General features: G+C 43.4%; 2 protein-coding genes across 4 annotated transcripts in view; one reads left to right on the top strand and one right to left on the bottom strand.

The window, feature by feature from the left end:
• The window catches only part of LOC139234881 (erlin-1-like), an 843,171-nt gene that overhangs the window by 497,809 nt on the left and 324,370 nt on the right, over nt 1-20,992 (top strand). The gene's annotated exons all lie outside the window — the stretch shown is intronic.
• Nucleotides 1-20,992, bottom strand: part of LOC139234875 (vinculin) — a 142,613-nt gene that overhangs the window by 34,825 nt on the left and 86,796 nt on the right. For all 3 annotated transcript variants that reach the window (XM_070865686.1, XM_070865687.1, XM_070865688.1), the window contains exons 5-6: nt 20,109-20,231; nt 18,742-18,902 (exon numbers count right to left, since the gene is read on the bottom strand). In XM_070865686.1, the coding sequence (XP_070721787.1) occupies nt 18,742-18,902; nt 20,109-20,231 (284 nt within the window). The remainder of the gene's footprint in view (nt 1-18,741; nt 18,903-20,108; nt 20,232-20,992) is intronic.

The following is a 20,992-nucleotide window of genomic DNA, read 5'->3' as shown; positions in this document are numbered from 1 at the left end:
CATGGCTGAACATTCAACTTCAGTACCCCATTCCTGCTTTCTCGCCATACCCCTTGATCCCCCTAGTAGTAAGGACCTCATCTAACTCCTTTTTGAATATATTTAGTGAATTGGCCTCAACAACTTTCTGTGGTAGAGAATTCCACAGGTTCACCACTCTCTGGGTGAAGAAGTTCCTCCGCATCTCGGTCCTAAATGGCTTACCCCTTATCCTTAGACTGTGACCTCTGGTTCTGGACTTCCCCAACATTGGGAACATTCTTCCTGCATCTAACCTGTCTAACCCCGTCAGAATTTTAAATGTTTCTATGAGGTCCCCTCTCATTCTTCTGAACTCCAGTGAATACAAGCCCAGTTGATCCAGTCTTTCTTGATAGGTCAGTCCCGCCATCCCGGGAATCAGTCTGGTGAACCTTCGCTGCACTCCCTCAATAGCAAGAATGTCCTTCCTCAGGTTAGGAGACCAAAACTGTACACAATACTCCAGGTGTGGCCTCACCAATGCCCTGTACAACTGTAGCAACACCTCCCTGCCCCTGTACTCAAATCCCCTTGCTATGAAGGCCAACATGCCATTTGCTTTCTTAACCGCCTGCTGCATCTGCATGCCAACCTTCAATGACTGATGTACCATGACATCCAGGTCTCTTTGCACCTCCCCTTTTCCTAATCTGTCACCATTCAGATAATAGTCTGTCTCTCTGTTTTTACCACCAAAGTGGATAACCTCACATTTATCCACATTATACTTCATCTGCCATGCATTTGCCCACTCACCTAACCTATCCAAGTCGCTCTGCAGCCTCACAGCATCCTCCTCGCAGCTCACACTGCCACCCAACTTAGTGTCATCCGCAAATTTGGAGATACTACATTTAATCCCCTCGTCTAAATCATTAATGTACAGTGTAAACAGCTGGGGCCCCAGCACAGAACCTTGCGGTACCCCACTAGTCACTGCCTGCCATTCTGAAAAGTACCCATTTACTCCTACTCTTTGCTTCCTGTCTGACAACCAGTTCTCAATCCATGTCAGTACACTACCCCCAATCCCATGTGCTCTAACTTTGCACATCAATCTCTTGTGTGGGACCTTGTCGAACGCCTTCTGAAAGTCCAAATATACCACATCAACTGGTTCTCCCTTATCCACTCTACTGGAAACATCCTCAAAAAATTCCAGAAGATTTGTCAAGCATGATTTCCCTTTCACAAATCCATACTGACTTGGACCTATCATGTCACCTCTTTCCAAATGCACTGCTATGACATCCTTAATAATTGATTCCATCATTTTACCCACTACCGATGTCAGGCTGACCGGTCTATAATTCCCTGTTTTCTCTCTCCCTCCTTTTTTAAAAAGTGGGGTTACATTGGCTACCCTCCACTCCATAGGAACTGATCCAGAGTCAATGGAATGTTGGAAAATGACTGTCAACGCATCCACTATTTCCAAGGCCACCTCCTTAAGTGCTCTGGGATGCAGTCAATCAGGCCCTGGGGATTTATCGGCCTTCAATCCCATCAATTTCCCCAACACAATTTCCCGGCTAATAAGGATTTCCCTCAGTTCCTCCTCCTTACTAGACCCCCCGACCCCTTTTATAACCGGAAGGTTGTTCGTGTCCTCCTTCGTGAATACCGAACCAAAGTACTTGTTCAATTGGTCCGCCATTTCTTTGTTCCCCGTTATGACTTCCCCCGATTCTGACTGCAGGGGACCAATTTGTCTTTACTAACCTTTGTCTCTTTACATATCTATAGAAACTTTTGCAATCCGTCTTAATGTTCCCTGCAAGCTTCTTCTCATACTCCATTTTCCCTGCCCTAATCAAACCCTTTGTCCTCCTCTGCTGAGTTCTAAATTTCTCCCAGTCCCCAGGTTCGCTGCTATTTCTGGCCAATTTGTATGCCACTTCCTTGGCTTTAATACTATCCCTGATTTCCCTTGATAGCCACGGTTGAGCCACCTTCCCTTTTTTATTTTTATGCCAGACAGGAATGTACAATTGTTGTAGTTCATCCATGCGCTCTCTAGATGTCTGCCATTGCCCATCCACAGTCAACCCCTTAAGTATCATTCGCCAATCCATCCCAGCCAATTCACGCCTCATACCTTCAAAGTTAGCCTTCTTTAAGTTCTGGACCATGGTCTCTGAATTAACTGTTTCATTCTCCATCCCAATGCAGAATTCCACCATATTATGGTCACTCTTCCCCAAGGGGCCTCGCACAACAAGATTGCTAATTAATCCTCTCTCATTACATAACACCCAGTCTAAGATGGCCTCCCCCCTAGTTGATTCCTCGACATATTGGTCTAAAAAACCATCCCTTATGCACTCCAGAAAATCCTCCTCCACCGTATTGCTTCCAGTTTGGTTAGCCCAATCTATGTGCATATTAAAGTCACCCATTATAACTGCTGCACCTTTATTGAACATACCACATGAGCACTATCAAATTGTGTAGATACATGGTTAGCTGTAGATTTTATTTTGCTTATTGGAAATGCATCATCTAACTATATTAAAAACTTCATGAATTTATTGAGCTTAAGGAAAATCAGCACCAGTCCCACAATGCAAACATGATACGCCATATTGTTATTATAAGACAACACACTGGGAATTTTATCTTTAAGCACTTCCTCAAAAGATTAAGATTTGAAACTGCTGCAATTACTTTTAAATAATCAGTTTTGTTTTTCCTTCAGGTGTAATCTACTTTCAAATAAAGTTCCACATAATTGGCAGCACACAAACATTTCAATAGTTCACTGCACAATACACATGGCTCCATCTGCTGAACCTCCTCTACGGTAAATGGCATACTGGAACTGCCTTTCAAATGAGGAAATTACTGTCAAAAATCTCACAAAACACATCTCTTGTCTGTAAAAATCCCTTGAACCGATTGAGAATGCACAAGGGTAGGAAATCAGATTTTTTCCAATAACCTTTCAACAGGAGGAAAATATTTCATTAGCAGGAGATGGTCATAACATTATGAAGAGTGCACGTTGGTTTGCAGCTTTTGCAAACCAACAAGTTTGTGTCATATCTAACAGTCCAGTTCCTAAAATAGAATTGTGCAAACAGAAGCATATATTTCTATTGCCTTTGTAAATTACATCTCACGATTAAGTGTGATTTAAAAAAAACTACAAAAAAAGCTGTCCCAGATTGTAACATCAGACTGCTTCCAAATCTCCAACCCTCTTTGGCAAGCTCTGGTTCCTGATTTCATGATTATCCCCCAAGCTGGCCCCATCACAGCCTTGAGATAAGCTTCAAATCAGCCTAAACTGACCCAGACACTGCCCCAAAGTGTAGCTAATGAGGAGGTCTTCATAGACCAAAGCTTCTCCAACCTCTGCGCCCTTGTGAACTAATCGGTCAATAATATAACTACTGGTTGTTCTGTCCATTCATCTGTGCATATTGTTGCTCCAGATCCAAGCTTTTATGTCTATATATCGTCTTCCTGCTCTAATTCAGTTCTTTACCCATCAGCCTTGGCAGAGTCAGAAAGGCAGGGTTTCAATCCTCACGAGAAACTGGAACACATAATTCAGGCTGAAACTCCAATGCAATGCTGAAGGAGTGTTGCATTGTCATGCAATCTCCAGTTCACCTTGACCAAGCCTCATCCTACTCATACTCTGCCTCTTCCCGCCATCTCCCCTTAGCTCCATGAGGCCCACTCCTACTCCCTGGAATCTATCCCAAACCCAGCTCCACACTACTCAACCTGCAATCCTCAGCCAAAGCTTGCTGACCATGTCACCATACCCTCCAGCGTTCTCCCATTTCATTACAAGTTATTTCACCATCTCAAAAAATCTGATCCTCAACCAGGTAAGTTCTCTCCACTTATATTACCTCCAATCGACCCCGCCCTCCTCTGCAACCGAAGGTCTTTGGACAATGAATTGTCAACCAACGACATTTATCTATTCCACCACTCTTTATTCAAAATAATCCAATCCAATTTCTGACCCCCCCCCCACCCCCCCGCACACCACCCTCCCCTCCCCCCTCCTGACTAATCAGCGAGACCATCCTTGTCAATGTCACCAATAAAAATCTTTGCAACTGTGACTTTGACTGTCCCTCCAAAAACACGAGGCTTTCAACACTGCATAAATTGACCATTCCACCCTCTTCACCATCATGGGTGTATGTAGTGCATCTCTGCAGCATTACTGTTTTATAGTTTCATTCATATCTGTTCTTAGTTACTACATCTTACTCTCCTCCAGTGTTTACAGAATCACCTTATATATGCTTCACTGCTCCATCCACGATTCCCCCTATTCATCATTATTATGCTGTGTCCACAAGCTAGATTTCTGCATGTACACTAACAAAACTCAATTGTATTGCTCGACCTCCACTTGAATAATGTTGCTGTACTGTTTGTCCAGAATCAGATCTTGAATGATTCGTAATTTTCCTCAGTTCAACATCAGTAAAATTGAACCTACCCTCTTCAGCTCACACAAGCCATTTCATACACATGCACAAAGCCCTGCACTTCTATCACTCCCGTTTTTGTCAAGCTACATGTATCTCAAAATTTCCACCTCATTTCAAAATCCCTCCAAAGCCATTCACTATCCAATGAGCAATCTGCTCCAACAGTACAGCCCTGTGCCCACTCTGCACTCAAGTACTGGATTATTATTATTCATTCCCAATTTGAGCCCTGAATATTCTCCAGAATCTCTTAATCACCGTGGCCCCTGCTTTCCAAAGTCTACTTAATGCACTTCTCTTGCCTCCACAAATCTCAACCATGGCCCCCACCCACCCCCCTCCCCAATCATTGCCATTCTTTTTCTCCATCATCAAATGCTCAGATATATTCTGCAAGACTATGCTATGGTGACTACTGGCAATAAAAGTTGTGAAACATCTCAAAATATTAACATAGTATTTATTTTTCTACTGCACGATGGGCACACTAAATTATTGCATCAAATTATATGAATGTCCCTTTGTGATGTTCTGCAGACAAAAGAATCCCACAACCCTGTAGAAACATTAGACACGTTACGTAGAGTACCAGTTTGAAGTTAATGTACACAACATTCACTGGCATGAACTCTGGCTCTCAATATTCTCTGCAATGCCTCAACTTTCCACAAATTACTGTTGCAGTAATTTCATTAAAATTTTAATAAACTGCATCAATCTTAGTATGCAATGTTTCTGGGGTGGGAAAAGTCAGCAGTCCAACTACAAAAGGGAAAAATATCTGCAAATGTTTCAGGTTGATTCAACTTCATTTTCCCTCATCTCATCTACAGAAGCATTTGACATCACTCGCTATCTCTCAAGATCAATAATCTGGGTTCAGTAACTTTAAAAAAACAAAATCACACACTTCATTGTTGTTGACTATGAACCAAAAATATTAACAATTTGTTTTCCAGATTTTCTTTTCGGGTTTTGCATTTTGAAAGCAGCTTACTTGGCAACAATCAATGAATACCATAAAAACTACATTTCTGAGCTCTTCGAAACAAGTTTTAAAATTTGCCAAACTTAGACGACGTATAACCCAAGAAGGCCCTCTTAGCAGATTCTCTCCATATTTTTGCACTATGTCATTGGCTGCAAAAAAGGAAATGTAGCTCATTTTTTTTGTTGGCAAATTACATTTTGCAGAGACTTAATCCTGTGATTTATAAACAAACCAGGCCCAGACATTTGTGGTATCTGCTTTTTTCAAGCATGACCTTCTTTAGTCAAACATGCAAAATACACTGGTGTAAGCACTAGTCCATTCATCACAACCAAACTTGTGCTGTGACATCCAAGCAGTGCTCATCTGAATAGTGTCTTTTTAATTAAAGCATTAAAGCAGCAACAAAACACAGGAAAGCATCTGGTTCTTTTCCAATAGACAAATTAACAGCTTTTAGATGGATGCCAAGTACACTAATTGTGTAGTTTTAACATATTTTCATTGTAAAACATACTTCGGCTTAGAATACCAAGTTAAAAACTATTACAACAATTGTAAAGTAAAAATGTAATCCAAACATTGGGTTGGCTGAGCCAGTGCTTAAAAGAACTTCATGCCTTAATTTGGCAGTGGAAGCTGCCATTTTAAACAAACATTAGATCGGCATGGATTACCCCGTACCAAATCTGACACTTAACGCTGATGGGCTGAAGAACTGCGGTTGATTTCTCAGGGACTATTTGGTACCTGACTGTACATAACTTAAAGGCCAGAATGATTAGGATGAATGATCACCACTCATAGTAAAATACCCTCAGTAAGAAATAGAGTGGTGGCAATGATGTTCCATAATTAGTTTTAATATTAAAAAATTAAAATGTATGGTACAGCATAATGCTTGAAACAAACATAAATCCGATTAATTCTAATCACTTGCAGTCAGTAAGTTAATTGCAATAGGCACACCAGCATAAACCAATCCAATACTCTGAACGGGACCACTAATTTTAGCATTATTTTAATACAAGAATGTACAAGAAGTGCATGCTGGTCAACAGATATCAAAAATACCTTCCAATATCTGGTCAACATTAATGTGTAAAAGTCATAATACCTAAACTTTGTGCAGAATCAAAGTACATTTTTTTTTAAAATATAGTTTAAATGGACATGGGCTCAATTTTCCCCAATGCCGTTTTTTTTGGCCCCGACTACTCCAAAAACAAGCAAGTGTCCCAGTTCTATTTTTTGAAATTGGCGCCGCGCAGTCTGTTCTTTAGCTTCGGGGGGGGGGGGTGGGAAGAGAAAGAGAGGGGGGTGGAGCCTAATGACTGCACCAAAAAAACTATGCCTCCCTTTCTGCATATGCGCGAAAAAATAAATTACATTTTTGACATGACTGCTATGGGCACGGATGCCCAGTACAGCTCCCGGTCTGCATTCAGCCATTTTTAAAGAGCCAGTTGTGTGTGACAACTTTAGTTCTCAGTGGAAAAAAAAAATTGGAGCTGCAATACAATATGCAGTGCGGCTCAAGGACCAAGAATTTCTCTCAGGATGAAGTGAAAGCACAAGTTACTGTAATTCAGGCCAGATGCACGATGCTGGACACCAGCAGAGGTCACATAAAAGTTTCACCGAAAGAAATTAAGAAACACTGAAACCAACTTGCAGATGATTACTGTGCAATGGTGACCACCTCGAGGTCTGGAGGCCAGTGCAAAAAGAAGTGGCAGGACCTTGGTCAAGTAGTTCGTGTAAGTAACATTTTCATTTATTTACTGGAATTGCAATTGCAAACGTGACCATCTGTATGTCCCTCCCAGCAGAAAGATACCCTCACTAAAAAGTTATATTTTCATCTTTGCCGAGTAAGGTGGCACACAACAAAAGAGACCGACCTCGAACAGGAGGAGGCCTGGCAAATCTGCATCCACTGACTCCCTTGGAAGACAGGGTCACTGCTTTGATGAGTCCTGCCCAGAGAAAAGCAACCACCACGGCACAAGCTGGGCCCACATTCGAGGGAGAGGAAAATCCTGCAAATTCCAGTCTAGCTTTGCTAAATATTAAGTACTGCACAGGCTAGCCATGCTTCGGTTCATGAGAATGTCTCCGTCAGCTACGCTTTGGTTGATGCAATGTGCTATCATTCATCATGGTCCTTCAAATGAGCCTGCTGCCTGCGCTGTGAGAGCCTTCTCATGCCATCCTGCCTCCTCCTCTGCTGCTAACCATTTGTCTGTTCTGTTATATTTTGCAGAACTGGAAGCCAACCCTGAGGAGGCTGAAGCCATTTTAGAAGATTCAAACGTTGACAAGCCTGAAGAGAAGAACATCTTGCAATCCCACCTTCCAGACCAAGATCATGGGGGTGAGGGGGAGGGAGCAGGGCAGGGAATGGTTGAAGCTCCACTGTTGTACTCACTCTGGAGGTGCAGGTGCCGTCCACTGAGGTGCCAGGCCCTTTCCTGAGTGGTGCGAGTGTTGGGACATTCCATGGTTTCTCACAGTCAGATGCTGGGGATTCCAGTGGGATGCAGTGAGGCACGCCCGGGGGCCCCACCGTACAAGGCTGCGGGACCCAGCGGGATGCTGCGAGCCACACTCAGGGGCAGGAAGGGAAGGAAACCTCAACAGCGCTCTCCTGAGGTGCACGATCTAACCGATTGGTTCAGATGATGGCAATGAGTGCGGAGAACATTGACCTTACACGATCACTACTGGGGTGGGTGATCAGGTATCGGGACTGTCGGGAGAAGTAACAATAAATGGGAACACTATCCGGGCACGAGGGAGGGAATGTCGCAGGTAGCTGCTGTAATTAGGGAACACGCCCAGACCCTGTAGCCATTGACAGAATCAACTGCCATTCCCACTCCAATCCCCAGACCATCCTCTGAAGAGGCCCAAGCAGGGCCTTCCACGTTGGAGTGCGTAGGCAGGCGCTATCAAGAAGTGCACATTACATAGAAACATAGAAAATAGGTGCAGGAGTAGGCCATTCGGCCCTTAAAGCCTGCACCACCATTCAATAAGATCATGGCTGATCATCACCTCAGTACCCCTTTCCTGCTTTCTCTCCATACCCCTTGATCCCTTTAGCCGTCAGGGCCATATCTAACTCCCTTTTGAATATATCCAATGAACTGACATCAACAATTCTCTGCGGTAGAGAATTCCACAGGTTAACAACTCTCAGTGAAGACGTTTCTCCTCATCTCAGTCCTAAATGGCCTACCCCTTATCCTTAGACTGTGTCCCCTGGTTCTGGACTTCCCAACATCGGAAACATTCTTCCTGCATCCAACCTGTCCAGTCCAGTCAGTATATTATATGTTTCCGTGAGATCCCGGCTCATTCTTCTAAACCCCAGTGAATAAAGACCCAGTCGATCCAATCTCTCCTCATATGTCAGTCCTGTCATCCCAGGAATCAGTCTGGTGAACCTTCGCTGCATTCCCTCAACATAGCAAGGATGTCCTTCCTCAGATTAGGAGACCAAAACTGAACACAATATTCCAGGTGAGGCCTCACCAAGGCCCTGTACAACTGCAGTAAGACCTCCCTGCTCCGATACTCAAATCCCCTAGCTATGAAGGCCAAGATGCCATTTGCTTTCTTCACCGCCTGCTGTATCTGCATGCCAACTTTCAATGACTGATGTACAATGACACCTAGGTCCCGTTGCACCTCCCCTTTTCCTAATCCTCCGCCATTCAGATAATATTCTACCCTCGTGATTTTTACCACCAAAGTGGATAACCTCACATTTATCCAAATGATACTACATCTGCCATGCATTTGCCCACTCAGCTAACCTGTCCAAGTCACCCTGCAGCCTCTTAGCATTCTCCTCGCAGCTCACACCGCCACCCAGCTTAGTGTCATCTGCAAACTGGGAGATATTGCACTCTATTCCTTCATCTCAATCATTAATGTATATTGTAAATAGCTGGGGTCCAAGCCCTGTGGCATCCCACTAGTCACTGCCTGCCATTCTGAAAAAGGACCTGTTTATACCGACTCTCTGCTTCCCGTCTGCCAACCAGTTCTCTATCCATGCCAATACATTACCCCCAATACCATGTGCTTTAATTTTGCACACCAATCTCTTGTGTGGGACCATGTCAAAAGCCTTTTGAAAGTCCAAATACACCACATCCACTGGTTCTCCCCTGTCCACTCTACTAGTTATACCAGAGATGTTCGAAAGAATAAGCTTGGTACCAACCAGAGAAATGCTGCGCCACCGCCTGCGGGTGAGAATGTGCGAAAATGTATAGAGACAGTGAAGTGAACAAAGGAATCATGGAAGAATAACCAAAAGAATGTCAGACTGCAAATGGTACAACATTGGCACAAATAGCAGACTTGCTCAAGGTCTTGGTTACTAGTCACGCCAGTAAAATTGTAACAATAACAAGGGTGAAAAGCTCGGTGTAAAAAACAGTTGCTATTACACATAACCACTTGCCCATACCTAATTGGGCAAGGAAGGCCAGGTGTCGGCTCATGAGTGGACAGAGGGAAGGAGGGATCACAAAAGGATAGGGTGAACTGAATGTCACTCAATTGTATTACGTACCGAAAGTATATAACCGTTGTGCCCCTACATTGTAACGGGGCTTGTCCGAGGGAAGTTAGCGCACTCTGAGGGAGAGCGTTCCTTTGTTCTGATAAGTTCCGGCCGGTGAAACAATTAATAAAGTCTGCTTTGTTATAAGCGGCTACGGTGTTTGACTCAGTGTATTCGCTGAACCAGATTGAGGGAAAAGAATCCGTATCAACACGGGCAGAGGTGGAGTCAACAAGACCAAGTGCAGCGGGTGGTCTTAGAATAAAGTGCAGGAGAGATGGGTGCAGCCTTTCTTTGCTGCTGTTATTAGGATTGTTGTTACTGTTGAAATTGGTCTCAAATTAAAAGTTTTTTTGTAAGTTATGTAAATTTACAAGTTTAAAAGTTTGTAAGTGTTCTTAACATTTTTAAGTGATCTTAACTGAAAACTTTAAAGTTTGATACAAGAATATTTTTATTAAAAAGTTAAGTACAAACAAGTGTTATAATTTAAAATATATTTTATTCAAAAGTTTAAGTGAATCATTTCCATTATTTGTTCCATTAACACAACATTACGGAACAGGCCCAAACAGTAAACATGGTCCATTTGGAATAGTTGCCACTGAGCCTTCAGGCAGCAAAGCATTCACGGATGAGCTGCTGGTGTAATCGTTAAAGGGGCACGATGGCTCACCCTCCTCTGCCCTAGTCGTGCTCTCGGTTCAGGTAGTTGCATGGCTGCCTAGTCATCTGCATCATCCTCCTCATCATCAGCCACTATCACCTCAGGTGGGTCTTCTACCACTAGCTGCTGCTGCCTCATGATGGCTAAGTTATGCAGCACACAACAGTGAACTGACCGACAATCTCAGGAGAGTCGAGCAAGTAGTCTCGGAAATGCCATTTCAAGATGCCAATGGTCCTCTCTATTATGCTATGTGTCACAACGTGCGACATGTTGTATTCCCGGTCAGCGTTACGTCTGGGTTACGTATAGGGGAGTCATGAACCAGGTGGCAAGGCCGTACCCTTTGTCTCCCAACCCTTCTGGCTGCTGCTGAAACATGGCAGATATAGCGCTCTCGCGTAGGATGAATGCATCACGGGTACTCCCAGGGTATCTTGCATCAACTGACATGATGCAATGCATGTCGTCACAGACGAGCTGCACATTAACGGAGTAGAAGCCTTTTCTATTCCTGTACATCTCGGAATCCTCCCAAAAGGTGCCCGAAAGGCAATGTGGGTACAATCAATGCAGCCCTGTACCTTTGGGAAGCCAGCAATCCTGGAGAAGCCCACAGCCCTTTCATGCATTGCCTGGGCAGTCATGGGGAACTTTATGTATTCATTCTTCCAAGCATATAGTGTAGCCGTCACCTGCCAAATGCAGATGTGTTGCATGTTGAGAAATGGCATACACATCCCCAGTTGTGGCCTGGAATGATCCAGATGCATAGAATGAAAGTGCAGCCGTAACCTTCACTTCAACTGAAAGCAGTCCTCCTGATGCTTCTAGGTTGCAGAGGTCTGCTTTTACTAACTCACAGATCTCGGTTACAACTTTTTTGCGGAAACGCAGCCTTCTCAGTCTGCATCGCTCAGGTTCAGGTATGAATGCCTTTATCGATATACCAGATGCGGGAAGACCTCCTGCCCATCATCCTACGTGCTCGGAAGTTCCTCATGCGATGATGTCCTATCAATCGTCTCCTCCAGAGCACCACCATGCAGAAGGTTTGCACGAGGTATGGCATTGTCAATATTGCCCCCATAATTAAATTGTACCTTTGCAAGAAGTTCAAAACAGCAGGACAAGGAGTTAAAGCTTCTCTCCTCTCTCGCTCTCCCCAAGGTCGACGCCCTAGTATGTGTTGTGTATCTGTAAAGCATGCACTCCCATGTTCCTCCACCAGGGAGCACATCCCCTAAAGTCCCAACATCCCTTGTGAGCACTGTACATAAGCCGGCCCCCAAGGCCTGTTACTCACTCTGGAGTGTCTTAAGACTGAGGTCAGTGTTACTTTAACCTCCCTGTATGCAGTCTCATCCGTGTTAGGAACACAATAGTATGGACCACACCCTGATCTGCGCATTCGCAATAGGCTTGCTTAGAACGGGAAGCTAAGCATTGAAATGCGAACATTTAGGGCAACGAAGTCTAATGCAATTCTTTCATTTTAGTTTTTTTCCCAAAGTACCATCATCATCATCATAGGCAGTCCCTCAGAATCGAGGAAGATTTGATTCCACTGAAAACCACAGTCTCAGTCAAAGGTGGGACAGATAGTCATTGAGGGAAGGGGTGGGTGGGACGAGTTTGCTGCATGCTCTTTCTGCTACCTGCGCTTGATTTTTGCATGCTCTCGACGATGAGACTCAAGGCGCTCAGCACCCTCCCGGATGCACTTCCTCCACTTAGGGCGGTCTTTGGCCAGGGACTCCCAGATGTCAGTGGGGATGTCGCACTTTATCAGGGAAGCTTTGAGGGTGTCCTTGCAACGTTTCCGCTGCCCACCTTTGGCTCGTTTGCCATGAAGGAGTTCAGAGTGGAGCGCTTGCTTTGGAAGTCTCGTGTCTGGCATGCGAACAATGTGGCCTGCCCAGTGGAGTTGATCAAGTGTGGTCAGTGCTTCAATGCTGGGGATGTTGGCCTGGACGAGGACGCCAATGTTCGTGCAAATGTCCTCCCAGAGGATTTGTAGGATCTTGCGGAGACATCGTTGGCGATATTTCTTCAGCGACTTGGTGTCCATGTTTCTGAGACATACAGGAGGGCGTGTATTACTAGAGCCCTGTAAACCATGAGCTTGGTGGCAGTTTTGAGGACCTGGTCTTCAAACACTTTTGGTCAGGTGGCTGAAGGCTGCACTGGAGGCGGTGTTGGATCTCGTCGTCAATGCCTGCTCTTGTCGATAGGAGGCTCCCAAGATAAGGGTAGTGGTCCACGTTGTCCAGGGCCGCTCCGTGGATCTTGATGACTGGGGGGCAGTGCTGTGCAGTGAGGACAGGCTGGTGGAGGACCTTTGTCTTACTGATGTTTAGCGTAAGGCCCATGATTTCATATGCCTCAGTAAAGACATCAACTATGTCCTGGAGTTCAGCCTCTATCTGCGCAGGCGTCATCCGCATACTGCAGCTCGACGACAGAGGTTGCAGTGGTCTTGGATCTAGCCTGGAGATGGCGAAAGTTGAACAGATTTCCACTGGTTCTGTAGTTTAGTTCCACTCCAGCGGGGAGCTGGTCAATTTAAGGACTAAATGCCGGGGCACTTAAGGACCCAGCTAAGAGAGCCCTATCCAGTCAGCGCCTCACAGCCAACCTGGCGTGCCTTGATGACCCCGAGACGCAGAATGCCCACAGTGCTTGGTCTGCCCTCCAGGCCTCCATAACCAGTGGATGCAAAGAGATGCTCGTCACTCAACCAGTAAACAGCAGGACTGGTTTGATGAGAATGATCAGGAGATCCAAGAGCTAATAGATTGCAAGAACAGGGCATTTCTGAGCCTTAAACAACCACTAAACTCAATAGCAGCAAAACATAATTCCAAAGTACCGCCACACCACCGACCAAACGTCTCCTCGCCTGGACACAGGCTCGGCAAACAACACCCCCACCCGGGCTTCTTTTGAAGCCGAGCCCCCGTGTCCAAGCGAGGGAGCGATTCTGCCAGCCAACGCTCCGGCCCTCGAGCCCGGTGAGGAGACGTTCGGTGGTTGCGTGGCATGGCACTGAAAAAAATCTAAAATTGAAGAATTGCATTGGGCTTCCACTTTCTCAGTTTTAAGTTTGAAAAAAATTAAGCTTCATGATGCATATTTTATGTCTTCCTCACTCCCTCCAAAACCTCGCATAAAAACAACAGAGTCTTTCTGCGCCAATTTTTTAATGTGGGCTGGTTTTTCTTAAATGCCCAGAAGGTTTATTGGGAGTGGTAAAATGTACGTTGGCCAAATTTGCATAAATCTGAAAAACTGGTGCAGACATCAGGTTATGCCCCCTATGACGTGAAAAAAAAACCTTTAAAAAAATCGTAGCTAAATGAGTTACGCTGGCGCAGAAGCGTTGGGGAAACTTGGATATTTTTAAATTTAGGCCAAAAAAAGCGGCACTCGCCAAAAAAACGGCGCAGATAACTGGGGAAAATTGAGCCCATTCAGTTGGTTGAAAAAATAATCTTCTAACCTGATGGCTTCAAGAGAAAAAAAAATATATAAAGGAGTCCCTGAATCTAGAGACGGTGTGTAGATTGACACATGGGGAAAACATTTCAGTGGCTTGACCTCTTCCCAAAAATACAACTGAACTAACGCAATCCAGGCCACTTTCTGAATAATGCATATAGAATTGAATTTCTAACTGTGAATGTAAAAGATCAAATTAGAACTACCTCTGAGTTTCAGAAAATTACAAAAACTTCATTTCAAAAGGTAGAAACTGATGCCCCCTTAATATTGCACCCAACATGTAGTACCTAAAGGGCATTAACAGCAAGTGGGGACCCTGCAGCTAGTATTCCTCATACCAACACCGCCTCCAGTGCGCCAGTGCAGCCTTTGGCCGCCTGATGAAAAGAATGTTTGAAGACAAGGCCCTCAAAACTGCCTCATGGTCTCCAGGGCTGTAGTAATACCCGCCCTCCTGTATGGCTCAGAGACATGGACCATGTATAGTAGACACCTCAAGTCGCTGGAGAAATACCACCAACGATGCCTCCGCAAGATCCTACAAATTCCCTGGCAGAACAGACGCACCAACATTAGCGTTCTCGACCAGGCTAACATCCCCAGCATTGAAACACTGACTACACTTGATCAGCTCCGCATGCCAGACACGAGACTTCCGAAACAAGCGTTCTACTCGGAACTCCTTCATGGCAAACGAGCCAAAGGTGGACAGAGGAAACGTTACAACGACAAAGCCTCCCTGGTAAAGTGCAGCATCCCCACCGACTCCTGGGAGTCCCTGGCCGAAGACCGACCGAAGTAGAGGAAGTGGATCCGGGAGGGTGCTAAGCGCCGAGACTCGATGGCGAGTGCATGCGGAAGACAAGTGCAGGCTGCGGGAGGAACGAGCGGCAAACCTGTTCCATCCTCTTTTGCCCTCAATGACTGTCTGTCCCACCTGTAGCAGGGACTGTGGATCTCGCATTGGACTGTTCAGCCACCTAAGGACTCATTCTAACAGTGGAGCAAGTCTTCCTCGATTCAGAGGGACTGCCTATGATGATGATGATTCCTTATTGTAGGGCGCTGGCTGGACAAAGGCTGAACATTTAAAATTATCTTATGTTTTGTCTAATTACCCTTCATGTTTAAAAAAAGTCATGAATTATTCCCTCAACATTGAATTTTAGTAACTTCTCTTTGCATTCTAATCAATGAGTTAAGATGATTTCAGTTAATAGGCAAAATTCAAGCAACATGAATTGGAAGTTTAAGCCAGCTGCCTCTTTGAAAATCATTAACAGAGATCAAAGAGAAATCGGTCACGTCTTCAATACACAGACGATAAAAGGAGCTGCAATATTGCATCTGTTTTAGAATTTTTGGCACTAAAATACATACTTGCGGTTTTATTGCGTGCACTCACTATATTCTGCAGTAGTGCTAAATGCTTGTGAAGTACAATAAATTTAGTGAAACATTTGAGTGGATAATTGTGTAGCAAGTGGTTTGTGGTGGGGGGGGGGGGGGGGCGGGGGCTTCACATTTAACTTACCGAGGGGATGCACATGATAAGAAATACACAGTTCAATAGACTGCAAAGTACCTATACGTTGGTCTTCAAAAATAAATTTTGTAAAATCGGGAAAAATATAAATCAAAGTTTAGGATAAAGTCTCAATAACTAGTTTTTAAATAATTGTAATGGTTTGGCAGGGCCTCGTCACTTTGAGAGAGAATAAAAGTTCTGATATTTGGTTAAAAAGGGACAGAAAGTAGTGGTATTTGGTTATTTTTCAGACTGGAGTGTGCAGTCTGTGTTGGATATCTATTAATGACCTGGACTTGGGTATATGGGGCATTATTTCAAAGTTTGCAGATGATATGAAACTTGGAAATGTAGTAAACAGTGAGAGGCAGTAATCGACTTCAGGAGGACATTGACAGACTGGTGAAATGAGCAGACACATGGCAAATGAAATTTAACGCAGAAGTGTGGTGATTCATTTTGGTAGGAAGAATGCGGAGGAGGCAATATAAACTAAACGGTACAATTTTAAAGAGGGTGCATGAACAGAGAGACCTGGGAGTGTACATACACAAAAGTCTTTGAAGGTGGCAAAACAAGTTTAGAAAGCTGTTAAAAGCATACAGGATCTTTGACTTTACAAATAGAGGCATAGTGGACAAAAACAAGGAAGTTACGTTAAACTTTTCTAAGTAGTGTGTCCAATTCTGGGCACCACAATTTAGGAAGGATATCAAGGCCTTGGAGAGGATGCAGAGGAGATTTACTTGACTAGTACCAGGGATGAGGGACAATGTGGAGAGATTGGAGTTATTCTCTTTATAGCAGCAAAGGTCAAGAGGAGATTTGATAGAGGTGTTCAAAATCATGAAGGGTTTTGATGGAGCAAATAAGGAGAAACCATTTCCAGTCGCAGAAGGATCAGTAACCAGAGGACAGAGGTTATAGGTAATAGGAAAAAGAACCAGAAGCACAAAGAAAAAAAAAATGTCGCTGCACGTTGATAATGATCTGGAATGCACTGCCTGAAAGGGTGGTGGAGGCAGATTTAATAGTACTTTTCAAAAGGGAATTAGATAAATCATTCAAGTGGAAACATCTGCAGGGCTATGGGGAAAGAGCAGGGGAGTAGGACTAATTGGATAACTCTTTCAAAGTGGCGCCACAGGAACGATGGGCAAATGGCCTCCTCCTGCACTTTTTCATTCTATGATTCGATGAAAATGATACTGAAGTACAAATACAATTGCATTGACTAGATAAACAGCAAGGGTAATTAACTTTTGATGACTGGTCTTCCACTGTACTGCTAACACACATTCATCTCTGCCTTTAAGCTTACTATGAGGGACCCTTTCCCTTTACTCCTCCTCAAACATTTTTTTCCTCACCTTCTCTGTTCAAGGTGAGAACCATACCAAGATATCTTTTTGGCATCAACAGTATTCAGTCACTAAAGAGACCATTCTCCATGTGCACGCTTGACCAGTGGGAGCAAGCAGGCTGTTCAACAGTGAGAGGTGTCACACCCAATTCCAATCCGGTCCTTTATCACCAGACATGGACAGAAGCACATTTCCAAGAGTCTTCACTTGACAAGAGCAGGAACCTTATGTAATTTTCCTCCCAACAAGCTTGAAACGCTTGGAGGCACCAAGACCAACTGCAGCACCTGCACAGCAATCCTAGCTTAGATCAAAAAGCTCAGCACAGACTAAAGACCTTACTGGTCCAATGTGATTCAATTTCACACCAAGTTGTGCACGTCACCAACCAGTCAAGGGAACTGATTCTTGATAAATGTTAGTCTGTTCAAGTACTGAAAATAGTTTTCACGATATTGAAATTTATGTCTGATCTGAGTGGAGGTTATGAACAAGCTTTCTTCCCGCACCACCCGCCTCTTCACCACCCCGCCCCCCCACCCCCCGACTTTTGCTGGAAAAAAAAAACTTTATTCAAAGTCATTTTAGAGATCATGTTATAATCTGCTGTATTCTCAAAGCTTGAAGAGGAATGTTCAAATCATGGGAGATTTGTGGTTAAAAAGCTCCAAACATGTGACCCAACGGCAAGTTGAATTTTACGAAGTGTTCAGCATGTGCTAGCCATAACGTTATTTGAAGCAAACTGCACCACACACCAAGGCGGTAAACAGCATTTGTTCAGCTCATGCTTCAGCAGAAAAGCGGAGAAAAACAAAAGTGAGCTTACCTTCTACAAGGGAGAACGAAGAAGAAACAAGAAAGTAAAAATAAGATGCTTGTAATGGTCACAAAGAAGAAAAAAAAGAGTGCAAAAGAAAACATTTAAAACATGTAACAATTTGACCACAAAAGTACAGCAGATAGTTTACAAATGTTTTTTTGTAAGATTTGTAACTTTGTTTCAGTAACACTTATGACAAAGATAAAAAGGTAATAAGCATATCTGGCTACTTGCCAAATTCATAGTTGCACATTTTTCATAAATTAATCCTTTTTGGACCAGCTGGCTGATGCATAACAAAAGAGAAGGCATACACCATCCTGTCTTGAAGCAGGCCATTTACTTTTGTGGAAACACACATAGTGGGGAAAAGAATTCCATTATACATCAGTGGGCATGAAACAAAAATATTACTCCAGCCAATATCAAATGATGAATTGGTATTCTATTTGGTATTTTAAGATGGAGATTATGAGATTTAATCCTGATTTCTCCTATGTCCCAGCATGCCAAGTGAGTAAACAAGGTTCAAAAACGATCTACTGTCTGTGGCCCAATGAAATAAATAATAAAAACAGGAATTGTAATAAACCAAGATTCAAGAAGTGAACAGAGAAAATTTTTTTAAAAGTTACATTACAGAAAGATCACTCAAGTGTAGGCATGTACACAACCAGAACCAGCCAATGATTGTACGAGAACTTTACACTTCAATAGACAAGTAAATGAAAGCTTCAGCACTAAAATAATTTCTTCCACAACACTTGCATTATATCCCACCAAGATTCTCAGGCCTACCTTACTAGCCCAAGCATCTTCATCCCAAGATGTTAGCTGCAACACACGTATGATCTCATTGATTTCAGTACTCATCTTTTCCACAGTGAAATTACGGTTCTTTAGAGCTTCTTCCACTCCTTGGCTTTTGAACTGTTTCGTAGTCACAAAAATCTTAATCGCTGCAAAATGAAAATGTAAAAGCTTGACACTTAGCTATATATAAATAAGTGCTACCACAACCACACATTTGTACATATCCTCTGTGCCGTAACAGTATGTTCCAGCAGTTGAATACAGCCTTGATTTCAGCTGCAACTTAACCAGTTTTTCATAGTTGATACCAACACAGCTATATTTCACATCAGGTAATACTGAAAAGACATTAGTCTGAGATCAAAAGAAAAATCAGGTTCATATTTCCTCCACCCAAAATATTAACCAGTTGCTTCTATTTTTCTGAAATATCTTTGTAATTTCCTCCAGCCACACAACCCCTTGACATGTCTGTGCTCCTCTAATTCTGCCCTCCTGAGCATCCCTGTCGCTCAACCATTGGTGGCCGTGCCTTCTGTTGCCTAGGCCTTAAGCTGTGGAACTCCCTGCCTAAACCTCCACTTCTCTACCTCCTTCAAGACGCTCTTTAAAACATACCTCTTTGACCGAGCTTTTGGTCACCTGCGCTAATTTTTACTTGTGCGGCTCAGTATCAAATTTTTCATTTCATGATACTCCTGTGAAGTGCCTTGGGACGTTGCATAACCTTAAAGGCACTATAAAAATACGTTATTATTGTTGTTGTTGTTGAAGAACCTGGTCTGTATTTTGAGCACTTGCAATGTTTGTTTTCATCTCCATCATTATGAACCACTTTTAGTCAACAATTGTGGCAATACTGAATTTCCAGGTAGAGTGCTTTCTGCACAATTTAGTGCTGCTCAATTACCAATACATAGTACTGGCTATCCATAGGAAATTAACATAGCTTCATGAAAAGACAATCAAATGGATGCAATCTTTGAACAAAATTTAACTCAATTCTGAATACAAAAAATAGAAAGTAAGTTTAAAAAACACAAGCGATATCAGGGCAGAGAAATCCAACTTATCGTTCTAAAAGGATTTTATCCAAGCAAGTGCTTTATTTGGGTTGAATACAAATAAATCAACACAATAGAAATGAGGATTTGAATAATGACCAATAACCAAAATTGAAGGACAGAACAGGGGACTGAAGGGTACAAAGAAGGGCTAGGAGCACAATAATGTCATGACTGATCAGTATTTTCATAATCTATTCACATTGATGGGAGTTTGACTGTCAGCAAATATAATTCAAAGACAATGCCAGGCATCTGGCAATCATCAAACAAAAAAAATTATTTTACCTGAAATGAGAACAGGAAGAAGTTCTTTCACAGTGTTCATGGAATTTACCAGCATAACCCTGTGCTCTTGATGAGTCAGTTCCTGCTGTCTTTCATCAATCATCTTCGCCATTTTAGTCATTCCTTAATTGGGGATGGGGTGAAAGAATGGAAGAGAAGCAACAAATGCAGCATGTTAAAACAGAAGCAAGTTATATTTAGACAGTACATACTATACAAGTTGTTCTTGTGTAATTACGATACACAAAACACTCTAAATGATGCAATACATGTGTTATGAACATTGGCTGTACTAAAATATAAATCCTGTAATTAGATTTCCAACATTACAGATCTCGAAAGGTGGATCGGGAATGGTCGCATAGCGGTTATGCTACGGGACTAAAAATCCGGAGACTGTGACAGGTGGTGAGAAAACCAACACGAGGGCCAGATCTCGCAGCTCAAAACTGGGCATCCATGAGGCACGGTGGGCCATCAGCAGCAGAATTGTTTTCCACCACAATCTGTAACTACATAGCCCAGCAGATCCCTCAATCTACCATTACCATCAAGCCAGGGGACCAACCCTGAATCAATAAGGATGTAGAAGAGCATGCCAGGAGCAGCACCAGGCATACCTAAAAATGAATCAACCTGGGGAAGCTACAACACAGGACTACATGCATGCTAAACTGCTGAAGCAGCATGATATAGACAGGACTAAGCAATCCCACAATCAACAGATCAGATCAAAGCTCTGTAGTCCTGCCACATCCAGTCACGAATGGTGGTGGACCATGAAACAACTACCAGAAGGAGGAGGCTCCATGAATATCCCCATCCTCAACGGTGGTGGAGCACAGCACGTGAGTGCAAAAGACAAGGCATTAGCAACTATCTTC

Source organism: Pristiophorus japonicus, chromosome 22 (assembly GCF_044704955.1).
Source record: "Pristiophorus japonicus isolate sPriJap1 chromosome 22, sPriJap1.hap1, whole genome shotgun sequence".
In the NCBI taxonomy this organism is placed as follows: domain Eukaryota; kingdom Metazoa; phylum Chordata; class Chondrichthyes; family Pristiophoridae; genus Pristiophorus; species Pristiophorus japonicus.
This window is presented reverse-complemented; position numbering and strand designations above follow the sequence as displayed.